We start from the raw sequence: 26,217 nt of genomic DNA on the forward strand, positions 1-26,217 counted from the left end.
TCGAGTTGAAAATCACTTTATTTTCGCGATTACTTTTCGTGAAATAATCAAAAAATGACGATTTTAGCGACTAAACTCGAAATTAATACCTACTTTAAACTTGAACTTATACATGTAAACATGTGTGCGAGGTGGTAAATTTTACCACCACGTCGACAGTTAAATGTTACCTTTCCTGAAGTTATGTTTTATTACAAAAACAGCAATCTTTAGTCCTATTTTGCAGTTGTAGTTTTGGTCTCCACTTGTGTAACACGAACTTTGTTCCGGCCTACCGACCGATTTGTATACATTGTTTCAATGCAAACAACGTAAGCACAAACTGATTTAATACATGTCAAATTATTTCTCCCATCTATTTATAGGTTTGACAATTTAAATCAACAAAAAAATGCATCTTCTGCTAAAGGCCGGTATGCACCTCTAGCGAAAAATTTCATTCCCATAAGAAATGCATTGCTATTTATGCTAACGAAATTTTCGGTAGCGTTCAATTTCGTAAGCTGGTACGCACCTCTAATGAAAATAACAGGGTTGTCAAAGGCATATTTTGGCAGCAAAAATTTAATTTATTACAATCAGTGTGTGCGTAAAAGTTTTAAAAGGTCTGTAAATAATAAACAATTTATTTGAGGAATATTTAGAACATATATTCACAATTTTTAAAAGCGATTAGCTGGTTTAAAATTTGTGTACACAGCCCTGTTTTTTTGTTGTAGACTTAAATAAATTTTTGCTACCGAAAATTTCGCTAGAGGTGCATACCGGCCTTAAAGAGATTGCGTACAAGTATAATCTAGGTAGTTCAAATCATTTTGTTGTATTCGCAAGCGGTTCTGTATTATTCCCCTATTTCATCGATATGGCAACCCAAATTACAATAAACGATATTGCCATATAGTATACATTTCCCTACAACAATAACAACTATTGATGTGCGTTTTATTTTTAGGCCCTATAATGGCTTAATTAATGTTGGCTTGTTGGCACTACCACTAACACAACAGATGTAGGGTTGTCATTGCTATGGTATATCACGAGGTGATAGTATTATAATACCAGAAAATCCCCAAATTATTTGTTAATGAGATATCGTCATGGAATTTTGGTTAATATTAGTACTAATATTTAATACAGAATTTGTGTTGTAACTATTTGTTTTGTACTTTGAAATACGAAGTTAGTACCGACCTACTATTTGATTCTCAAACGAACATGCTTTTAAAATAATTAAGAAAAGTGTTCTGAACATACAACCGACACAAGGCCGGTACTCTGTTCGGTTTTCGCGTTGAAACTCCATACAAAACCACAAAATGCGAAAAACTAGCTAAATTTTTCCATTTGTGGTACTTTGTTTTTTCGTGTTGGAAAACTGACGTTTATAGAATGGCGCCATTTGCAATGTGAATTAAGAAATAATTTATTTATGAAAACTATTTGTGTGGGTTTATAACGCAAACACGGATCGTATTTTTGTTCCGAAAATATACAAAAGATCAAAGGAGTAGCAGATCAATTGCCCAAGGAAAAATAAAATGTTAATTTTGTAATAGCAAGCAGCGCACCACTAACTTAATCCAATATCGCTCCCTGTTACCTAAATAAACACCGCTTTCTATGTGCGAAATAATGGTTTCTATAATTTTTTTCGCAAGAATGAAGGTTTGCAGTAATATTGTGAAATTGAATTAAATTATCGTACAGTACGCAATGTATATAGGTACATCTTGATTTAATAAAAAAATATTTTAAATCAAGGAACTAGATTTGTTAGTATTCTTTCCAAAACTTTTTTTTATAAAATATGTTTCTATAAGCAAGGATTTTTATACCCATATGTATGTTTAAAATATACAATTTCTTATAAACAATAATTTCCTATAAGAAAAACGGATATAAAAGAAAAAGTTTTGTTCATCTCTGACTTTCCCATATCCGTTATTTACTGTATTTCGATTTTATTCCATTGTTCAGTTTTTTCCACGAACAGAGAATTTTTAATTTTCAAACTATTGGCAACACTGTTCATAAGAAATACGAAAATATGTAAACAGGTTTATTTTGACGATCTTTGAAAATATCCTCCGTCACGTCACGCCTTCATTTCTTCTCTAGTTGGTAGCTGGTGGATGCCAAAGAGTTTAAACTTGCCTTGAGATGACGTCCCGCTCTCTCAAGGTTTTAATTGGATGCCAGCTAAATGTTTCAATTAATTAACACGAGACTGAAACAGGTTATGTAGAGTAATCAACAGTTGAATGCTGTGTATCAAGCATAGAAGAAGATTCACAACAAACCCTATTTCGAGAGAGGGAGAGCGTGCGACCGTTGTTGCGTGCAAGCAGACCTATAAATTGAGAGAAGATCGTGCACCAAAACAAAGAGCGAGACGAAACATCTTTATAATGCTGCGATGACATCTCTCTAACAACTCAATTATCTTCTGTATACCTACACACATATTAGTGTTTTTTATAGCCCCTCGATATAATTAAGCCATCACAGCGTCTATTGTATACACACATTCATATGTATTTTCTATTGTTTTTGATCAGCTGCAATTATTTACATTCATCGAAATGGCTAAATATTCCTTCCTTACACCATCTACAGTTTAGTGAAATTGAAATACAAAATAATTGTGTGCAAAATTCTAAATGAAAAAGAAGTTTCCTGGACCGCCAGCCAGATAAGTTCATTAACGTCGAGACAGCAGCGCTCTATCAAATTACACGCCAAACTGCTACACAGACGAAGACGACAACAACGGAAGACATGATCAGATGAAAGGTAATCATAATAATGTAACATGCTAACAAAGTGTTATACATACTACATGGAAACGATATTGGATATTCATTGGAGGAACTGCCGTCGTCCGACCATATCATCTACGCAAATGTGATTGTCTAAAATTTTTATTGTTATTTCTTGTTATTTTCTTTTCTTGGTTTTTTGTAAATTATTCCTCCCTCAAAGCGTGTACATATATGAGGCAATGTGGTGACATCGAGAATTAAGTGATCATTTCTTTGAATTCCATTACGACCACAAAAATACATTTTGCTTTTGAATATGGCCGAAAAATGCTGATGTGAAGAAAATGCCTTTTAAAAAGCCACCAAGGTAAGGCTACTTTGCTTTCTCGAATACACATACCATAAATATTCCTATCCGTGAGAGTGAAATTATCGATATTTCTTTATGTATGTATTGGAAATTGTCCACATAATTAAGGATCTCATCAATTTGAAGAAGGAAGACCATTAGCTAGCACCTCAAATACTAACTACCTCATCATAAAAAGAGGTGCTCTAAAATTGTTAACAACTTACACATAAAGCAGAAGTCTTGGATACGAAAGAAATAAGCACAATATTAAAAAAATAGAAGGAAGCAGTATATTTAAGCCTTTGAAAAAGTGGTGCTCTTCTCCTCCTTAGGCCATAATATGCTTTTGGCCATAGGTAAAAACTTGAAGAAGAAATATATCTTTTGCTAGTTTTTCTTAATTTCTTTAGGAAAACTTAATTGAACACTATTATTTTCCGATATGGCGAATCCATGGCCGTAAGTATATAAAAACTTTGTTAACTATCCATTCATTTCTAAGTACATATTTCATTTGCATTTCATAATTTTCAGGGTTAAAGTTTTGCCTATAGTTCTAGGCTGAACAGAATACTTAACAAACTAACATTTAATAAAAACAACATTTTCTATAACGTTAATATTATAGAGCACCTAAGACGGTATTTATAGCCGTCACATTTGAACAAACGAATGTAAAATAATTTCTAATTGACTACATTTTCCAGACCACTACTGTTATGAGTTGGGAATCTAAAAACCTAAAAAAAAATTATAGATTTATGCTACAATTTCCAGCACATGGGAAAGTAATGCCTTAAGATGGGTATTAAGTTTTAGTTTAGCCGCTAAAATCGTCGTTTTTCACGATTACTTTTCTTTAATAATCCATTTTAAGGAATAAAAACTTTGTGAAAAATTGCTTTGGGCTATTCCCCATCAAGTTATAATAAAATTTGCAACAAAGATGTATAATTTTATGCCTTTTTTACTGACTTAGCGGCTAAACTCGAGTTTAGTACTCACCTTTAACGATCAAGTCTTGTCTAGTTTATTTCACTGTTCTATTAACATTCCATTTACTTTGTACTCAAATTCAAACTAAAAAGGCCAATGTCGAATGCGGGGTACAGTGAAATTTGTCAGAAGTTGCTACCCACTTTCGCCTCCATTTTGTCACCATTTAGGTGACGTCCACTTAAGAAATTTTATTTTTAATTTGATTATATCAAACGTCTCTCGAAAACTATCCCCTTTATGAGGTGTCCAAATTAGGGAAGAACAATAAATTCCCAATTTCAGGCAAAACTGTAAATCCTGTCTATAATGGTATGTATGGTTTCTATTTAAAATAATGGAACGATATAGACCTCATCCATTATCCATATAGACATCATCCATTTGTGGATAAAACAACAGCTGTGTATCAAAACTGACCCAAAGATCACAAAAAAATGACGGCTTCTAAGTTCAGAAGATGTCAATATAAACCGCCAAGACTATATGTTTGTGGATAGAAATTTTCAATCAAACCGGAATAAAAAAAAATCATATTTAAAATCAAATCGGAAGATCAGTTGTATGGTAGAAATATTGAAACGTAGATCGAACAAACTTTAGCTTACAACGGATACCGGTTGATCGTAGATCTGACAAAGAATATTTATACCTCGTCTTATACTAAGTTAAAGTGGTCTTTTCACATTGAAATCCACGAAAACGGTGGTATTGAGGTCCGTTTTTGAGGTCAAAATATTTAGATTACAACTGGGCCGACCATTTACATGATTTTATGCCACCAATATTATATCCCAGCCGCTTCAGTACATAGTGTTTTGCGTGATGCAATGTTCCAGGACTTTTAAGTAGACATCAAAACCGTTTTGTCTAGGAATGCAAGTAACAGCCGCCTGTGCTTCCCACGCACCACAACTGTGGTATTTGTTTCGCCAGACTTGGATGGCATATATGACACTCTTAAATATTGTGGTGTAATGGTTAGAATGCCCGCCTAGCATACAAAGGGTCGTAGGTTCGATCCCTGCTTTGACCAAAGCACCAAAAAGCTTTTCAGCGGTTGATTATCCCCTCTCAGTAATGCTGGTGACATTTCTGGGTGTTTCAAAGCTTCTCTAAGTGGTTTCATAGCAATGTGAAACGCCGTTCGGACTGCTATAAAAAGGATGTCCCTTCTCATCCTATAAAAAGGATGTCCCTTCTCAACTCGACACCGTCCAGTAAGAAGGCTTTGGAAGTGCTATTGTACACAGATTTTCCTCAAATTGTAGTATGATTGTCAAAAGCTATGGACATTACGAACAGCAAATTGACGGAGATACCGCCAGATCTTCAGATTTGACTGGCGTGAATTAGAAAGTTACAATAAAAATAAAGATAGGGCTCGACGAATTGTAAAGATGGGAAGGAAAGAGTTCGGCATTAGACGACGACCAACTATACCTGTATCTGACAAAATTCCCCCAACAACATCTTCAAAAACACTCAACCGGCATGAATGAAGAAAAAGAAAAATAGTTCTGGGGAGTGTTCTAGATAGATATCCAGCATAATCATTCATTTTCCATTTATTTAAGCAATTTAACGTGTTAAGAGGCCTTTTAATAGCCAATTATAACTGTGTAAAATGTGTCTGGTAGTAATAATTGTAAACATTAAACTTTTGCTACTACTACTAACCTATATATCCTTAGATGTATTTAAACTAAACATAATCCCATATGTACAATTATGGGGAAACACGAAATATGGTTTAACTTTTTTTTTCCTTTTTTTACATAAACATAGGTATAAAGGCGACTTTAAATGTATCGCAATTATTCAAATTGGTTCATATCGATCGACTGTTTTTTATTTTGAATTTGTTTTTAATACCGAACATATCCCATAATATTATATTTAATTCAGTTTACGAAACACAAATGCTAACTTTATGTGGTTCTCTAAAGGTATACCGATTTGCAACATTTAACATCGAGGAGAGCGGCAGCTGTTGCGGCATCGTCTTTCCTCTCACCCTTGTATTCTGTAATGAACTGCTGCAACAATACAGGTGATCCGGGATTTGGAGCTATGCCAATATCCAGCACAACTAGAAATCGGGAACATGGTCGAGATTCACCAAATGCTGTTACCAGCACAACCGCAGCTCCCACGGAACCTAAATCCTATGTATGCGACTCGTCGTCTCCAGAGATGAAGCCCATTACATCTGATGCTAAAGTGCAAAATTCTATCCAGTGCCATGAAATGCCGCCTGCCTACAGGATTCCCGGCTATATTGAACATTTATACTCATTACAGTGCCTTAGTCCCAATGCTTCACTACACGGTATGTAAACGAAGGCTGCTGCTTTCCTCTTGATAGGCCAATTGACTTTTTAATTTTTAGACAAATTTCCTAATAACCATTTTCACATAGCTGGCTTGAGCATGAACTCCAGCGATTATTTAAGGTCTTGCAATATGGGCTCTGTGAGAGAGCTACATCCGGCTATAGCAGTCAATCTGTCGGCAGCAAACAATGGCTACAATTTTGGCTTGAAAAACAAGAGTATTAACTCGCATTCCTTCATAGCCTCGCGAAAAAGAGCTCTGTCATCGTCTCCTTACTCGGATGCATTCGATATAAACTCCATGATACGTTTCTCACCGAATTCCTTAGCAGCTGCGATGGGCGGTTCTTGTGCTGGTGCCAATGTACCAAATGCCTGTTATGGACATTTATCTGCCAGTAATTTCAGTCCAATCCATTCTGCTATGGCTCCTCATTTACAACAATTACAAGCACATTTATTGAGAGTAAGTGCCGGTCTCTTACATCCACTGTCTTCAGCACATCAGGTACCACCCCACAACATGTTGCCAATGGAGCAGAAACATCTACTTAGCACAAAAGCAGATGCATCGCCTGTTACACCAGTTAAAGAGGAATTCACAAGTGAAAAGGATTCTAGCAGCAAAAATGTAAGACTATTTCTTTTCTTTTATATAGCTTAAATTAATCTATCATGATAAATTTGATAATCGTTAGGAACAAATATAGGTGAGATTTTATTTCAATTTAGGTTAACCATAGCTCTGGTACTATTTACAAATGTAAATATTTCATAATGTGAAGGTAATGTAGAATAAATTGGTGCCAAATCTAGGATTAAGTATAATTGGGATTTTTTTTTTAATTACAAAATGAACATTTGATAAGCGTCAATAATAGAATTAATACGAAAATTCAAAAACTTTAGTTGGATACTCTATCTTGATAAGCGTCAATAATACAATTAATACGAAAATTCAAAAACTTTAGTTGGATACTTAAATTTGAGAGGAGTGACTATCTGTTGAAGTGGCAAGGCAGTGCTGTACTTGTTAACCCCTATGCTACAACGTGTGGATAACCAAAGGGCTAATATAGGTACAATTATAAAATAAGGAACATATATTTAGAAAACGACTTCATTCCTGAAACTCGGATCCTAATTTTAGCTAATAGAATCAATAGCTTTGAAGAAGATTTAATTCTAAAAAATCTCATAAGAACTTATTTTGGGGTAGAAAAATCCTTTGTATGCAAGATGGAAATGCCAGGTCCCTTTATTACAAGGAAAGAGAATAGTTAGTTTTTCAAAAATATTTTTATTTTTCAATATAATCTCCTGAAACTTCAATACATTTAGTCCAACGCGTTTCTAGCAATTCTATCCCTTGATTAAAATAGTTTTCCTCAAGGTCTTCAAAATAGTGGTTTACACCTGTAATTGCATCTTCATTTGAGGTAAAACAATGATTTTTTTTAGATTTAGGAACAAGTAAAGGTCACTGGGAGCTAAATCGGGAGAATAAGGTGGGTGGTCAAGCAACTCGTACTTTAATTCGTTGATTTTAGCCATTGTTAAAACACTCTTGGGCGCTGGTGCGTTGTCTTGATGAAAAATAATTTTTTGTGTTGTAAGCCAGGACGTTTTTCTCGAATTTGTACATTTAATTGATCCAAAAGGTTGCAATAGTACTCTGAATTTATTGTTTTACCCTTTTGCAGATAGTCAATCAATAAAATACCTTTGAAGTCCCAAAAAACCGTTGCCATAACCTTACCAGCCGATTAAATTGTTTTTGCCTTCTTTGGGGGCACTTCCTCCACCTTCAGTCCATTGTTTGGATTGTTCTTTTGTCTCTGGAGTATATTGGTGGATCCATGTCTCATCAACAGTTATGAAACGACGCTTAAAATCCATTTTATTTCGCTTAAAACGATCCAAACAAGCTTGAGAAATGTTCATTCTTATGCGTTTTTGATCGACTGTTAACAAATGCGGCACCCATCTTGCAGAAAGCTTTTTCTTCTATAGTTCTTCATGCAAAATGATATGTACTCGATCATTTGAGATACCCTATCATGCACTTTGGCTACAATTTCTGTTGGTGTTGCTGTTTTTGGACGTTGGTTCATTTTCAATGCTTGCACGACCACGTTTAAATTCAGCATCCCAATTTTTTACTGTTGCATATGAAGGAGCACTTTCACCTAACACATTCGCCATATCATTATGAATTTCTTGTCCCGATAAACCTTTTCTATGTAAATATTTAATGACAGCACGCATTACTAATTTTTCTATTGTAAAAAAATTGCGGATGCGTCTTTTTTGAACACCTGTTTCTCTATGAAGGAGTTGCCAGATCGAAACAAAATTTAACATGTGTTCATAACATGTTTTGGAAGTTTCCAAAACACTTAACTTTTTTCTGTTTATACCGCGATTTTTGTGCTAAGGCTAAGAAGTTTCCGAACTGCCTTCGTATAGACAATCTTTGATCTACTTTAATACAAATTTATATAATAACTCCAAAGAGACGAATATCAAGCTATCCAGGATGGAAAAACTGCCGGGAAAGCGTAAAAGTAATCACAGGTTACATCCCAGTTTTCGAATTTCGAATTCGTACAACGAAAAATTTTGAATTACCAATAACTCGTCAATCTTTAGACATGGAATTTTTCAAATTAAATTTTTTGTCGATAGGAAGAGTTTGTGAAAATTTCATATCATATGTATTGTAGTGTTTCGGGAAAATAAAGATTGAGAAAAATTTTGCATTTTGAAGATTGTAGTGCAAATTCAACAGCTAGTTATTAAAACTTCGACTTAATACATTTACGGCGGTAGTTCGCCGTTCCAATTTGATAACATTTTTTTTTGCTGTAGCTGATATGCATAACATTTGACATTGGCCTACGCTATGGGGAAACAGGAGTGTTATGCCATTTAGTAAAATTTAGTTAAAATTCCTTGGAATGAGTAAATAAATCAGATTGAATCTAGAAGTATACGGAGGAAGAACACTGTTCCCATGAAGATGTCTCCACACAGATTCTATCATATCGACGTAAAACTAATATTGAAGATCTTTTACGACAGGGTCGTACCCCAGAATGGCTACTTCAACGTTTCATGAATCTTGAAAACTGAAGCCATCAATCCATTACAACACATCAATCATCAAAAGAGTCAAATTCGTCAAGCATGTTGGATGTAGGTTAGGTTACCTAACATAACACCACCTCAGTGGAAATTATGAATGTCAGGTTAAAGAGATTACATATAAATAATGTTCCGCAATATAGCTAATAGGTTGTAATCATAAAACATTTATTCAATACAATTTTGACAAGTCAATAACCGAATGATTGGATATATCTTAAAAAAGATTCCAATGCCTAAGGCAAAGTAGCATAGGCCCATATCGATCTTTTTGTCTAAGATCGCATTATTTTCAATAAAATTAGTTATTATCTTGATAGTAACTAATGTGTTCGCCTAAACCCTTTCTGATGGCATTTTTCGAGAGAGTTCACGTTTACTGGCTGGTGTTGCAGTTAGTTGCAAATGCCTATCTTTAATGAAATGAAAGGAATGTAGATTTTAGATTTTACTAACAGAGAAATTGAAATATCCTCGACGCATAGATACTATAAATAAATCCACTTTACTTTTAGTTAACACATCGTCTTGGAATTTCTCCCTGATCAAGAATATATACTTTATATAGTCGGAAATCGATATTTCGATGTGTTACAAACGGAATGACAAACTTATTATACCCTCGTCACCATTCTAAGGTGGTGGGTATAAAAACAAGTGAAAAATGTTTTACGATTGCAATTTACCAATCGAGAAAATTGTCGATAAAAAACTCGATATCGACTCCCGTGATCCGAAAAATTTAGATTTCGATCAAAATTTCTCGATATTGAATGCCGTGATTAGCCCCCTGGAAATACAGCAGATTTTATGCTTAAGTTGTTTTGAAATGTTATATATGTTATGTTAGAATAAAACGTGTTTTTGAAACTCATTTTCACTAATTTCCAATTTTTTTTGATATTGAGCAATTTTGAAAAAAAATGGGATTTTCGGATAAACGGAAAAACGACTTCTCATTAAACCTAGTTGCATATGAACAATGTTCATCCTTGTGCGTATTGGGAGATATTAATAAAAAGTTGTTTGTAACAGCTTAGCCGTTAAGCCGCCAACAAATTTGTAACAGCTTAGCCGTTAAGCCGCCAACAACACAAAATGATTGTCAAATATGGGTCGGCTTCATTTTCTGATCACCAAACGTTGCGCAGCAGTCCTCTATGTTTGAATGTTATCCCAAGCGGAGTTAACGTGTGATATACCTTCCCTACGCTCGGAGATTTAGGTTAGGTTAGGTAGGTGGCAGCCTGATGTATCAGGCTCACTTAGACTATTCAGTCCATTGTGATACCACATTGGTGAACTTCTCAGAGTTTTGGTTACCACCAAAACTTTTACATTTTTTACTGTTTTGTAGATTTTTGGAACTCTTAGTTTTGGTAACTTTTCAAAATACTCTCCATTAAGAAAAATGTATGTAGAGAATGTTGCAGCAATCGTGGTATAGCCAAATTTTTAGTTTTTTTTATAAAGATAATAGAAACATACCATGTATTAAGGTTCCATACTTCATATACCACATTCGCTGCACTTAGTCTACTATAATTACTCTTCCCTAACATATATTTCAGCAATATTCATAATAAGTTTAGATTTTAGTGGCCACAAAGGCAGAAAATCAAAATTTTTCATAGGAACATTTTTGAATTATCTAAAGGTTTAGATGTCTTTGGAGAGACACAGATCATCAAAGCCCATTGAGATTCCTCCTTTGGCAACTTGTAACTTCTTGGTCCGTATCAAAATTGTTAATTGTTAACACCCCAAAAAAGTCCTTGTTCACAGAAAAATATATCACCAAAATATTTCCAATTAAATATTGATTAAAGTTTAATACCCATATGCAAAATAATTTATTGACAGTTTATCGAAGAAATTTATATGATAAAAGTAGTTTTCTTTAACTTTTTTGCATATGGGTGTTAAACTTAATTAATCAATTAAAACATTAACTGGTACAATTAACTTCAAATTTAATCAATTTAATCAAATTTAAAAAAGAAAGCCAATTAAGAAAATGATTGCAACATTTTTTACTCGTGTGGCAAAAATCATTACAAGGTGTTTTCAATAATATCCTCTCAGATTGTTTTTCTAGGAGTCACTGTTGTCTTTGCGTTATTAATGTTAAGGGTATTTTAAGTGTATATAGTGTCAGTCCGTTATTTTACTTGGACTATTCGGTCTATTGTGCCCGATTTCATGTTTAGTTCAATGACAAAGGGCCTCCCTTTTGCGGTGAAACCACCACTTAGAGAAGCTTCGAAACACTCAGAAATTTCGCCAGTATTAATCACGGTTGCCACTTGAACCAAAAATAATCTACCAAAATTTTCTTTTACCACAAACCAACCAAACAAAAAATCTTATATAAAAATATATATTTCTATAGAAAATTTTGTAAAAATTTTATTTCAATAGTAAATTTTGTTAAAATTTTATTTCTATAGAAAATTTTGTTAAAATTTAATTTCATTGTTGTTGTTTTTGATTTCAGCTTAAAACCATGCATTGGCTAAACTACAAGTGTAGCTTAACCTACAGAGGAAAAGAATGTTTGTCAAATTTATTTGGGCAAAGCCCTTCCGAAAAAAGGTTTTACATGATAACCGGCTTATGCCGAAATAACTTCGTATAAACATATCTTTTCCTTTGCCACCGTCAAATCATCGATTTGAGTGCAGTTGGCTGGGTTTATTTCGTTCGTGCTTCCTCTTTATACCCTTCACCACTACTGTGTGTATAAGTTTGTGCATTTGTATGTAACGCCAAGAAGGAGTAATCATAGACCAACCTTTTAGTATACGGATCGGCTTAGAATTAAATTCTGAGTCGATTTAGTTCGATTGTCCTAAAATTTGGTACAGGGTCCTGTTTCGGCTCAAAGACGATCCCTATTGATTTTGGAAAAAATCGGTTCAGATTTAGATAAAGCTGCCATATATATTTTTCACCGATCTGGTCATAATTGGCGTGTATATCAACCGATCTCCCTCAAATGCCGTACATCCGAATATTTTATGAGTCTCGAAAAACTTGCAAAATATCAGCCAAATCGGTTCAGATTTAGATATAGCTCCCATATATAGCTTTCGCCCGATTTACACTCATTTGCCCACAGAGGCCAATTTTTTGCTCCGATTTAGTTGAAATTTTGCATAGGGAGTAGAATTAGCATTGTAAATATGCGTGCCAAATTTGGTTGAAATCGGTTCAGATTTGGATATATCTCCCATATATAGCTTTCGCCCGATTTACACTCATATGACCACAGAGGCCAATTTTTAACTCCGATTTAGTTGAAATTTTGCACAGGGAGTAGAATTAGCATTGTAGCTATGCGTGTCAAATTTGGTTGACATCGGTTCAGATTTAGATATAGCTCCCATATATATGTTTTTTTGATTTCGACAAAAATGGTCAAAATACCAACATTTTCCTTGCTAAATCGCCACTGCTTAGTCGAAAAGTTGTACAAATGGCTAATTTTCCTAAACTTCTAATACATATATATCGAGCGATAAATCATAAATAAACTTTTGCGAAGTTTCCTTAAAATTGCTTCAGATTTAAATGTTTCCCATATTTTTTTTTACTAAAATTGTGTTCCACCCTAGTGCATTAGCCAACTTAAATTTTGGGTCTATAGATTTTGTAAAAGTCTATCAAATTCTGTCCAAATCGAGTGATATTTAAATGTATGTGTATGGGACAAACCTTTATATATAGCACCCAACACATTTGACGGATGTGATATGGTATCGAAAATTTAGATCTACAAAGTGGTGCAGGGTATAATATAGTCGGCCCCGCCCAACTTTAGACTTTCCTTACTTGTTTTTCATTCGTTTCCAAATAAATCCAATCCAAATAAATTTGACAAACGTTCTTTTCCTCTGTTGGTTAAGCTACACTTGTAGTTTAGTCAATGCATGGTTTTAAGCTGAAATCAAAAATAACAACAATGATTAAAGAACAAAACCAACAATAACGAAACAAAAAAAAATTATTTCTGTAGAAAATTTTGTTAAAATTTTATTTCTATAGAAAATTTTGTCAACATTTTATTTACATAGTAAATTTTGTTAAAATTTTATTTACATAGTAAATTTTGTTAACATTTTATTTCTATAGAAAATTTTGTTAAAATTTTTAGTTTTATAGAAAATTATGTCAAAATTTTATTTTTGGTAGAATTCTTTTTTTTTGGTAGAATTCTAACAACTGTGGCAACCGAGGTAAACATTAGGTTAGGTTAGGTTAAAGTGGCAGCCCGATTAAGATTCAGGCTCACTTAGACTATTCAGTCCATTGTGATACCACATTAACTAAAAGTACCTATTACATATGGGCACTTCTAGTTTTAACCGCTGAACCTTCTTGATTATTTTTCTTTGTTGAACCAACCAGATTGTTCCAAAAACATTAGCAGACCGCTTAAGTTAACGTTTTCCAGATCCGCCAGTAATCTGAAGCTATATGCTCCTAAAAGTTGCTTGCGCTTTACACAAAATGCAGGACACTCACACAAGAGGAGTTTAATTGATTCCTTTTCCTCCGCATCATGACAGCTCATACAATAGTCATTATACTTCGCCTATAGTTTTTGCAAAATCGCCTATGAGGCAGCGACCCGTTGTAGCAGATATCAGGAGTGATATCTAACGTCTCGAGAAAACTAGCATATCTAGTGTGCGGTTTAAGTTTAAATGGGGCCATATTTGCTTGGTGTCGTTACAGCCCTTGCAATTCTCCCATCGAACATTTGCCATCATAACAGTATTAATGAGTGGGGATAATCCACCGCAGAAAAAACTTTTTTTGTTGTTTCTTCGAAACTGGATTTGAACTCATGACACTTTGCATGTGAGGGCGTGCATGCTACCATTGCACCACGGTGGCTTCGTATATGCGTTTTATGGCTTAATTACTTTTAAAAAGAAATGAAATAGTTTTCCTATTTAACAGTGTTCAATAAATACTTGTTTATTTTATTGACTTATCCATGCGTATTATAATATACACATTCATACGTGTGTGTGTATATTTATTATAAAATATCGATAGAGATTAACATATTAATATAGATATGTTGTACATACCCCCTCCCATATGGGCCATCAAGATAACAGCTAAACGATTGGAATATTATCATAAACTACAATGCCAATGGAAATCTCTTAATTTATGTGCATTTCAGGTATATTTTTATTTATTAATGTTTTGTGTGTTGTTGTTACTATGACTATTGGGATCACATATTTTAGTGCGTGTTGGTCACGCTACAAAACATTTTAGGCACAGCGTTCGTAACTGTGTGTATTGGAGGAAATGGTGTTAATAATAATAACTTAATGCAAATTCCGATATCCAAGTTATTGATGGCTCAATTTAAGGGTTAGATGATTTGAATTCCAATAAAATTGTGCAAAAATAGTATAAAAAATCAATTACAGACTATTCCTAAATGATGTTTCTTTTATTTTTATATATGGGTTAGCTTTTGAACTTCCTGTATAAAAGTAGGTTTAACTATGCGACATAGTGGTCGGGGTATAATTTGATCTGCAGGAAAAAGTCAGTAAAAGAAATATTGATTCTGGGCCCATTGGAATATATACTGTTCGAAATCATTGCTTGTGCCGATCTAGTACTGGATATCCGTCTGCCCATATAAAAACGCTTGCAAAAAAAGAATACTTGAAGAACGAACACTCCCTCTGTTATGTGCGGTAAAAATTCCGAATATGAAAATATAACAATGTATTATACGATAGAAAACTATACGGTTACAGGCGAAAAGCTAGTTTAGTTTAGGTATAGTGGCTAGTGTAGTCATTTCAGCTATTTCATAGCTAGATCTAGCATCAAAAATTGCTTAAGTGGATAGAAAAATTTTAAAATTTAGACATTTTTGACATCAGTTTGGCTATTTTTGCTATATGTTTAATATATCGAGTTCTTCGATTTTGTTTACCACTTGCCAAAAATTACGATTTTTATAGAATGTTTGTGTTGTCGCTATAATATCAACATTCCCGTATTACGAGTATTTTCTAGCTCGACCGAAATATATACTCAAATTTATTTCGTTTTCATAGAGATGAACTCTGCAATATGGTTGCCTCAGTTGGTAGAATTCTAAACTGGTAAAATTTTTACTGTTTGGTGTTCGTCGTTTTGGTAAGATTTTCAATATGGCCCCCTCCAACGAAAATGTGTTTCAATTATTCTTCTATGACAACTATTTGTTTACCAATTTCAATAAAAAGAAATCACTATGATATAGACCATTCCATTTGTACTGTATTAAGGTGAGTACTATGTTCGTTTTGTTTTTCACCAAATACTAAATTAAAAGTGAAAAAATATATATGAAGACGATTACATTTTTTTTGTCAAATTATGAATGGAAAAGATCTAATATATTGATTGCGAAACATTTACCCCCATATGCAAAAAGTTAAAGAAAATTCAAGCCTACTTTTACCATATAAATTCCTTCGATAAACTGTCAATAAATTATTTTACATATGGACATTAATATTTCTAAATTAATTGATTAAAAAAAAGTAACCGTGAAAATTAGCTGTTTTCAACTTGAAAACTGAACATAGTACTTAGATTTATTCGGAAAATTCATTCATATGGAATATGAACTAACTTTAGAAGAATATTTTTGGAGCTACAAATATATTTCCGAAATGCTTCACCAGGCTGCTCCTTATCGAAATATCAATCCTTATATTCATAAAAGTTAACGTAAGCTTTAAATCATCATACAAATTCATTCGATCAACTGTAATTTGTTTTGAATATGGCTATATGTCAATATTTGTTTTGAATATGGCTATATGTCAATATCTTCAAAAATCGTAATTTTCGTGTTAGGTTAATTTGATCGCCCTTTGATTCAGACACAGACCATCAAAGTCCATTGTAATTCCTCATGATAAATTCTCAATTTTTGTAGGAACTTTTCTTTATTGGCCCAACTTTTAAAACTTCAATACATTTAGAATTAAAGGCATATTTACATATAATATATTATTTTAATTGTTATGTTAGGGAAGCAGAATTATACATTTTTGTAACGTTTAAAAAAGTGACTAGGCTCGATGAAACCCATTGGAAAGCAGCCATCGACTGCTTATACCAATACTTCATATGGGAAATTACTTCGGGCAACCTTCATGGTTGTACAATTGATAACATTCTACCAAACCTGTAGTTTTTTCACTGTTTGGTATATTTATAGGCAATAATTTTCCCTTGTTGGGCAATGCAAAAATGGTCAATATTGATACATTTCCAAAAAATAAATGGGGGTTAATGTTAATAAAACATTCCTGTGAAAAAAAAAAACATTTTCCCTACCAACCTCCAAAATTCCATCAAAAATTTCCAAATAATACTTTTGTAAATTTGGTAGAATTTTTGAAATTTTTCGGTAGAGTATTATTAACTCGTGTGGTAAGCGTGGTAGGTTAAATAAACTTGGGCCAGAGTTCAGACAACATGATGTTCGGAAAGTAATCACAATCAATCTAAAATTTTTTTGGTGTAAGATTGTATGTGTTTTGGTAGTAGGTTAATTGATTGGCAAAAAAACTTTAAAAATAACATATCAGTTACGGCTTTCCATATGCAAGGATTTTTTTTCACTTTTTGTTCTTTAGAGTTTCTTGTTTGTCTACTAACAAATTTCTTTGAGAGTATAACACTTTCTTTTTTATTTAAGCCGTTTAAGTGAGAACGCATTTGCATTTGATAAAAAATTAAGTATATTTCGGAGTTTTAAATGTTTACCATTTATGAGCTTTTAAAGAGAAAATATCGGTTTGAACGTAGTGCAACGCAATATCTCTTTACAGTTAATATGTACAATTCTTTAAGACTTGGGGTTTTTTTAAATAATTTATATTATATAAATACATATTTCATTGTTTACTTTAATCGTGTTCAATTGTAATAAGAAAATATAGAAGGAGTGAGTATTAACTGTGATTTCTACTAAACTTTCCAGCGTCACGAAGAACCACCACGTCTACCAGTTGAACCTATTTCCTCGTCATGTAGTGATGTCACATTGCAAGAGGCTGACAGTGCTTCAGCTGTAGAAAACAAAAAGACACGAAAATGCTATACAAAATTTTCTGGCCAAAGCCATGAAAACAAAAGCAGTAAACCTCAAAGTGAACCCTCACCCAATGCCACACCACATAGTGGTGGTGGTGGTGGTGGCGGCGGTTATGATTGTGCCAGTGCCGATACTACAGATCTAAAAGATGAACCACTGGACTTTGAGGAGACCAATTGCCATTGGAAGGATTGTGAAATTGAATTTGGTAATTTGGAGGACTTGGTGCGACACATCAACAATCACCATATACAAAATAATAAGAAAACATTTGTATGCCGCTGGGAAAATTGCTCGAGAGGCGAAAAGCCTTTTAAGGCACAATACATGCTCGTTGTCCATATGCGTCGTCATACAGGCGAGAAGCCACATAAATGCACGGTTGGTATTTTAGTTGTAGTTTTTTTTTTTCAATTGAATTTTTTCGAGCATTGGCATCATGACATTACTCACTTTTATTTTCTTTTCTTTTTTTAGTTCGAAGGATGTGGCAAAGCATATTCTCGTTTGGAAAACTTAAAAACACATTTGAGATCCCACACAGGAGAAAAACCTTATACTTGCGAATATCCCGGTTGTACTAAAGCTTTTAGTAATGCCAGTGATCGAGCCAAGCATCAAAATCGCACACACAGCAATGAGGTAAGTACGAAGAGATAGAGAGAGAGAGAGTACTGCAGAGTAGGATGGTTTTTATGTGTAACATGAAATAAGTTCGCAAATGGTTGTGTTGTGTTCATTACATTGTCTATGACAAGGGGCTATGCTATTTAAACAAAATTAATAGAAAATCCACCTTTTTTGGAAATGTATTTACACACAATTTTTTTTCTGGTTTAATCACGAAATTAATTGATCCAATTAATTTTTTAATTGAAATGTCTTCAATCACGAATATGATATCAAGCACAGTTTTAATTGGCCATAGAAAATTCTTGATTAAAAAATTAATTGATTTCATTGGCAAATTTCAATTAATTTTTCAATTGATCCAATTAAAAATTTAATTGGTGTTGATTGCAAAAATCAATTAATTTATTAATTAAAATGGATTGACTGCAATTGATTGTTTGAAATACATTTTTAATTAAAAAATGTTAATCACTTTTTTTTAACAGACTTAGTCTTTCGAATTTGATTAAAAGGTTTAATTTTTAATTTAAATTTTTTTAATTAAAAATTTTAAAATTTTCAATCATTGACTTAATTAACTTAAAGTTTCTATCTTGATTAAAAAGTTAATTGTATCAATACATTTATTAATTGAAAAAAATTTTCAACTTCAATTAACTTTTAATTGGAAATACTTTGGTTATATTTTTTTTCTGTGTAACCAAGTTCAATTAAATCTACTTCTTAAAAATGTTGTAAAAGTTTACTTTTTTTATTTGTTGCTGCAACAAACCGATGCTTTGACCTAAGCGATAATGGTCAGGGAACTTTCAACACAATGAATAAATGGCGCATTTGGGGTAAAATGTTAAAAAGGGCAAGAAAGTGGGCGATGGGACCGTTCGAAAAAAAAAACGAGAACAAAAAATACGGACATTTGTGTATAACTTTTCCCCCTTTTTTAGTTCATTTAACCAACCTACGCAAATAATTATTAATGTAATCGAAACTTTCTCAAAACACAATAAGTTCATGAACTAAAATAGAGGTAATGTGACTCTAGTGTCCTAGAGGGCTCACTTTTTTTAGTGTACCTTTGGTTTTTTAATGGAAGATGTATAAAGTAATCAAGTTAAAAACTACAATTTGAATTTTCAGTGCTTTTTATACCGTATAACGATGTTATAATTTTTGGGTAGTCAAAGCGTTCGTTAAACAATCGGAAAAGCGTATAAAATATTGTTTTCTTGCCGCTTTGAAAACTTTGTTAAATACAATCGATACACCGTAGAATGATGTTATCATTTTGGGGTTGTGATAACGCCTTTTCCCACCGTGTATCAACCGGTTACAATGCTTTTACAACGCTTTTCCGATGTTTTTTTTTCGAAATTAGTCCCTTTCTTACCATTTTTAATACTGCAAACTGCCTGCTATTGAATTATGTGATCATTATGGTTGATATCTTCTTAACTGCCCAGCAAAAAAACGCGTCGCCAAAAAAGTAATGAATATGTTCTTTTTGGATCCGGAAGCGGTTCAAAAATTGACGCAGAAGCGATGAATTTAACATGGGCTTGTGATAGGACGGAAGTCCTCCATTTCAACAGCCGGTGCACTGAATTTGGATCACTTCTTTAGGTGTGAACCGAATTCAATATTTTGGATGTAATTTAAAAAATTCTGTGATATTTCGTAAAAAAAAATTTTTATAATTTTTTATAATTTTTAATGGATTCTAACGCTTGTCTGAAACGTTTGACCTCAAATATTTTCAAAAATTCACAATTTTTTCAGATTGGATTTAGCATTTTTTTCGACAAAACTTTAATAATTTGTATCATTTTATGAATTCTTAAACTGTTTTTAACCAATTTGAAACAAAAAAGTTAAAATTACCCATTAAAAATATGAAAAACGCATGTTATAACTTCCTGTGTAGTTAAAATATTTCCATTCATGCCAGTCTTATTGCCATCATTGGTTTCTCTCTTCGCCATACCGAAGTCTTCGGCTACTTCGGTAGTTCAACCATTGTTTCCAATATTTCCATATTATCGTAGATTTTGTATATTTCACCATTTCTTGTCATATTCAGTTGTTCTACGGGAGCCACTATGGTGCAATGGTTAGCATGCCCGTCTTGCATACACAAGGTCGTGGGTTCGATTCCTGCTACGACCGAACACCAAACAGTTTTTCAGCGGTGGATTATCCCACCTCAGTAATGCTGGTGACATTTCTAAGGGTTTCAAAGCTTCTCTAAGTGGTTTCACTGGAATGTGGAACGCCGTTCGGACTCGGCTATAAAAAGGAGGTCCCTTGTCATTGAGCTTAACATGGAATCGGGCAGCACTCAGTGATAAGAGAGAAGTTCACCACTGTGGTATCACAATAGATTGAATAGTCTAAGTGAGCCTGATACATCGGGCTGCCACATAACCTAACCTACGGCTAATATCCTGGTTGTTAGCGCACTGTTTCCTTCAGATTTTTTTTTAACGCTTCTTGTAGGTTTTCCACCAATATATTCGAATGTCGTCATATGGGGGATTCTCCACTTTAGGTCCTTTTCTTCTATCGTTTTCTATGCGTTTTGACTCGTTATCGCTCTCGGGGATATTTACATCTTCACGAGTAGCGTTTTTATTTCGAAGGTCTACTTCTGCGGTACTTTAAAAATTATTTTTGGCCTGCGTTAAAACCTAAGGGAGCTTTATGAAAATAGGGCGTTGTAAAGTCACTAAAAAATTGCCCTGTTCCTGTATATCGAACGAAAACCCATTCGAGAGAAAGGCAGTCACTCGAATTCGAATGAATTTGAGTTTTTAAATTTTTGAAAGTTCGTTTCTGTTGTATGAGAATACATTGAATATCAAAAATGAGTATTTTCAAATTTTTGGCCTGAGAATTCATTCAAATGTTAACAATGTTTTTACTTTTTTCTTGACACTTATTGTATATGTTCGTTTATTGCTTGACAACAAAATATGAAGTGACCTGCCTTTCGAAATAGAAGAACAAAAATCAATTTTCTTTCGTTTGGAATACGAAAGAAAGCTTTCGTTCGATATACAGGAACAGGCCATGAATGAAAATACTTATTGCCTGTTCATGAAACACAAAATCGACTTGAGACGAATAATTCGTCTAGATTGAATCTAAAATAACTTTATAGCTCATTCACATTAGGCTCGAAATCGAGTAAAAGTGGATTTGAAATCCCCTTTTTATAAGGCAAATGACAGTTGAAATCTAATTTTGCAAGTGTAATGTGAATGAGGTATTAAATATATTTGCTAGAAAATCCTGAAATTGGTCATGAACACATTATTTATGATTTACTATCGAACACCGAAACAATTGGTTTTCGAGATTGATTTTTTTGACGAATCGTTCGTCTCGAGGCGAACGAAAATTCCACGAACAGACAGTTAAACTAGTTGAAGGGTGCGTTCAATGCCTTAATTTACGCCATATCCTGTTGAAGAACATTGCCGTTAAAGACCGTTTTCTTGGTTCTGGTTCTGTGCTCATAGGCTTTAACTATAGGTTAACTATAAGAGAAAATTAAATTTTTTCAGCCAACACAACCTCCATTTTTGGCGAATCTCTTCCAAGATTGCCAAAGTTCATAGCATTCTAGTAAAAATTGTAGTTTTTTGCTGTTTGGTAAATTGATAGAATTTTAGCGTCTTGGTAAATTTTAAATTTACTGCAATATTCATATGCAATAACAACTACATGGAAAAAAATTTCACGAACATTTTTCCAATTAAAGTTTTTATTGAGTTAAAAAAATATTCACTTAAAAATTTAATTGATTCAACAAAATTGTTAATTGAAACAAAAATCAATCACAAAAATTAATAGTATCAATTAATTTTTTAATTGGATCAATTAAGATTTTAATTGATACTATCATTTCTGTGATTGAAGACATTTCAATTAAAAATTGCTTGGATCAATTAACTTCGTGATTGAATCATAAAAATTTTTTGTGTGTACCTTAAAATTACATATTTTGAGATTACATAGGCAATCTTACATTTACATTTACATCAGCTTATCATCATTCCTACTTAAGACTGTGGAGAGGATGATGGATATTTATCTAGGAACTAGCGTCGATTCGAGTTTGCTCTCGAAACGACAGCATGCATACTCGAAGGGCAGGTCTACTGAGACCGCATTACATGAACTAGTCAGCTTTATTGAAAGCTCACTATCTGTCAAAGAATACACAATCGTGGCGTTTCTAGACAATAACGTCCATCCGAGCTCGATAATAAATGGACTGACAACTCTGAATGTTGATCCAGGTATACTTAGGCTGTACTACAAGGATCGCAAAACTCCCACGGTTAGGCCCATTTCCTTTATACTCGTGCAAAAAGGCACTAGGGAAAAAGTGTGGACTAAAACCAAAAATTGTGCATTGGCTATACACGGCAGTGGTTAGACCTATAATGCTATATGGTGTTGTAGTCTGGTGGCCGGCACTTCACCAGCCGACAAGTTTAGACAAAGTTCAGCGTATGGCGTGCTTGTGTATCTCAGGTGCATTCAGCAAGACAGGAACAAATTCCCTTAATGTCATACTTCATCTATTGCTTTCATTGTTTTTAAATATTGATATAAGCTACTAAAATTTTGTGTGGCAACCGTGCTACTAACCCGAATACTTGGCCAGATACTTGGTTAGATTGAATTAAATTAGATTGACCCTGAGCGTTACATATATCTATGCCTAGCTAAATGGTAATAAACTTCCATTTTATAGCCGCGTCCCAACGTCGTGTTATACCATCTTTACTGGGAGGAGATAATCCATCCAACATGACGATACATCTTTGCCTAAAAGTCTCTTTCAAACTTGTTAAAAGTTCGATATTCAATTGGTATGATCACATTAACATTAACAACATGTTCCATTCTCTTTCTGGTTTGTTACATTTCAGAAACCTTATATCTGCAATGCTCCAGGCTGTTTAAAACGATACACTGATCCCAGCTCATTGAGGAAGCATGTGAAGAGCGTACATGGTGCCGAATTCTATGCCAACAAAAGGCACAAGGGCTTCAATGAAAATAAATACGATGGCGATGATAAACTCAATGAAAAGAATAACCACATAAGGGAGTATTTCCAAGGTAACAACAGTTCGGGCAGTCAAAGCATTAAGAAAGAATTCAATGTCAATCCATCGCCCAAAGCCCACATACGTGGCATGTTCCAAAATCCCATAATTAGATCTGCAGCTGTTGCTGAAGTTCTGGAAGGCGAGGATAATGAATGGAATGGACCAATGGGTGGCTATGATTATGCAGGCACCAATGATTTTGTTTCTAATGAAGAAAGCTATTGGGCAACATATGCCGATGGTGTAGATGTTGCCGAACTGCCATTGGTGCTGAGAACAATGGTTGGCATTGGCGGACCAGGTGATCGCATGCATTCCGATGAAGGCACTGGACCATCAAGAATTGGTGCTGACACTTCACCACAACGGATGCGGTCACGTTTACAAACTAAACACTTTGCTACACCCAGTATGGGCATTGGTATGAGGGAACTTAATCAACGTATTACCGAACTAAAAATGGAAACAAACGTTGAGGAGACAACAACAATGCCATCATGCACCAGCAAGCAATTCTCAGAGTTGGATGCCACAAGCCAGACTATACGACGCGATAGCCAAAATTCGAATACAAGCAGCTATTATTGCAGTATGAACAGTCGACGCAGTAGCCAATGTTCACATCAGTCTTCCATGTCAACCATACGCCCACATTTTAATGCTGGTTCATTGTACGATCCCATTTCGCCGGGATGTTCTAGACGTTCAAGTCAAATGTATAGCATGAACACGGGACAAATGAATCCCATAAGAGAGCGAGTAGACTTTAATGACCCCATGTCAAATATGGGTAATCTTAGAAATGAGCCTCAATTAAGCCATCCCTTCGTTACGAATAGGGAAAAAATCACAAATTTACCACCTCCGCCTTCGTCCCATTTGATTGCCAAGCATTTACATCAATTGCAATGTTCCCTTCTCTCCTCGACCTATTTGAGGCATTTAAGACAAAATGGTCGTTATTCCATACCGACAACTCTCCGATTATCTTCGGTGCTTCCGGGTAAAAACAAGCTATTGGATAGACGTTTCTCCGAGTCTCCAAAATCGGTGAAATTGATCATGTCATGCCCGTCTTCCTTTACCTATTCCCTGTTGACAACACAACTTGTCAAGGCCATAGAACAGGTGAATAGGTCTAGGTCTGCAGAGGCCAGAGAACTGATGGAGGTATCTCTGGACCATCATCCCAATGAGAAAATTAATCTGGATGAGGTGGACGAGGATGAGTTGATAGAAAATAAATTACTAGTCCTGCCAGATGAGATGTTGCAATACCTAAATCAAGTGGCCAAACATGCCGAGCGCTCGAACACCGCCGAATCTCAAGGTTTCAATACAAATCAATCGAGATTTTTACAACCCACGAATACCGGGTCAATGATGATGCCACCCAACCCACCGAATGCAAGCAATAGCAATGCAAATACCTCGCATCGAAATTACGATATATATTCCTATGATGGTCATCACTATATGAAATATCCCCAATATTACGACTGTGCCAATTACTACTCCCAATACCACCACATGAGTACAAATCAAAAACGAGAGAGTTGCCCTGCAATACCCGCAACAAATTGTACCCAACCCCAGAACGATCCCGTTGACAGCTCTATGACTAGCCTAGTGGATTGGAGACTTAATAATCCAACCGAAGCGGCTCCGGCTGTTCCAGTTCCCCATGAAATACAATGCAATGATATATCACAATCACAAATGTCTCCGGCAGTTTGTTCCAATAATCCAGTGGCAACAACTCCATACAATCAGTATACCAGTATTTCCTCAACAACATTTAATGAGAACAACGCCACATCGTCGTATTCCAATAATGCGGGAACGAATGCCATGCAAACCGATGCCTATCAGCGAACTCTGGAATATGTGCAAAACTGTCAGAGTTGGTTGAAATCTTCAACGAAAAATGCACCCAATGAAAATGCCCTATATTGTGATCCAAATAATCCAGCTATGGGTCCAGTCGCTGGTGCCGCTGCTATGGGTCCCTCACCTATGGTCCCTGGCCAAACAACTATTGCAAATTGTACTTATCCCACCAACAATATGGTCATCAATGATATGAATTCATCGTTGACCTCATTGTTTGAAGAAGATCTATGCTTCAAACTGATCTAATTTTACAAAATGACACATATTTTTTTTAACTTTACTTTTAAATAAAAGAAAGAGAACACAAGAACTAAACTATTTTTGTAAGTACAGCATCGTCTCATACATACAAACATAACTCACGTATATTCATACATTTGCCTTCTTTTATTGCTACTTAAACAAAACAAAAAAAAAAACAACAACAACAAAAAGTGAACCTTATATGATCTAATGTCTTCCGTTCATACACTTTTATCTTATAACTCTATATACATACAATTATTTTTTTTAATATACATAATTATTTTTAACTTTACATTTATGCATACTATGTGTTGGCATATAACAGTTATATGTATTTTTTTTATTTCTGATTTGTCAAAATTTGTTCATGTCCTCCATATCGCCATTACAATCAAAATTGTAAATCTTTTTTTTTGTGCATTTATTAGTTTTTTTCACATGCAAACAAAATAATACTCAAAACAAAAACAACAACAACATGGTAAAACTAACAATATTGAAATTGTTTTGTAATACTCCTAAGATAAACAAAAATTATATACATCAAACAAATCTTTTTTTATTCGAATAAAAACAAATATATCATCAA

The 26,217-nt window shown here is 34.1% G+C and overlaps 1 protein-coding gene across 3 annotated transcripts; it reads left to right on the top strand.

Moving 5' to 3' along the window:
- The first annotated feature begins 2,063 nt into the window (after positions 1–2,063).
- Positions 2,064–26,217, top strand: ci (transcriptional activator cubitus interruptus). 3 transcript variants are annotated; one of them, XM_075298588.1, is made up of 9 exons: positions 2,064–2,793; positions 2,983–3,129; positions 3,241–3,470; positions 3,525–3,573; positions 6,060–6,442; positions 6,503–7,077; positions 17,620–18,114; positions 18,211–18,375; positions 23,307–26,217. In XM_075298588.1, the coding sequence occupies exons 4-9, from the start codon at positions 3,557–3,559 to the stop codon at positions 25,626–25,628; spliced, it is 3,957 nt and encodes a 1,318-aa protein (XP_075154703.1). In that variant the 5' UTR covers positions 2,064–2,793; positions 2,983–3,129; positions 3,241–3,470; positions 3,525–3,556; the 3' UTR covers positions 25,629–26,217. The 3 variants fall into 3 exon arrangements, with proteins under 3 accessions (XP_075154703.1, XP_075154702.1, XP_075154704.1); XM_075298587.1 differs by having other exon boundaries at positions 3,241–3,573; XM_075298589.1 differs by having other exon boundaries at positions 2,065–2,793; positions 3,241–3,573; positions 6,533–7,077.

Source organism: Haematobia irritans, chromosome 3 (genome assembly GCF_050003625.1).
Source record: "Haematobia irritans isolate KBUSLIRL chromosome 3, ASM5000362v1, whole genome shotgun sequence".
Classification (NCBI taxonomy): domain Eukaryota; kingdom Metazoa; phylum Arthropoda; class Insecta; order Diptera; family Muscidae; genus Haematobia; species Haematobia irritans.

What these genes read in the sequence shown, in the direction of transcription:
- ci (XM_075298587.1), top strand. An exon ending in TCCCAATGCTTCACTACACG is followed by an intron (nt 6,443 to 6,502) that starts GTATGTAAACGA and finishes TTTAATTTTTAG; the next exon opens with ACAAATTTCCTAATAACCAT. An exon ending in AGGATTCTAGCAGCAAAAAT is followed by an intron (nt 7,078 to 17,619) that starts GTAAGACTATTT and finishes TAAACTTTCCAG; the next exon opens with CGTCACGAAGAACCACCACG.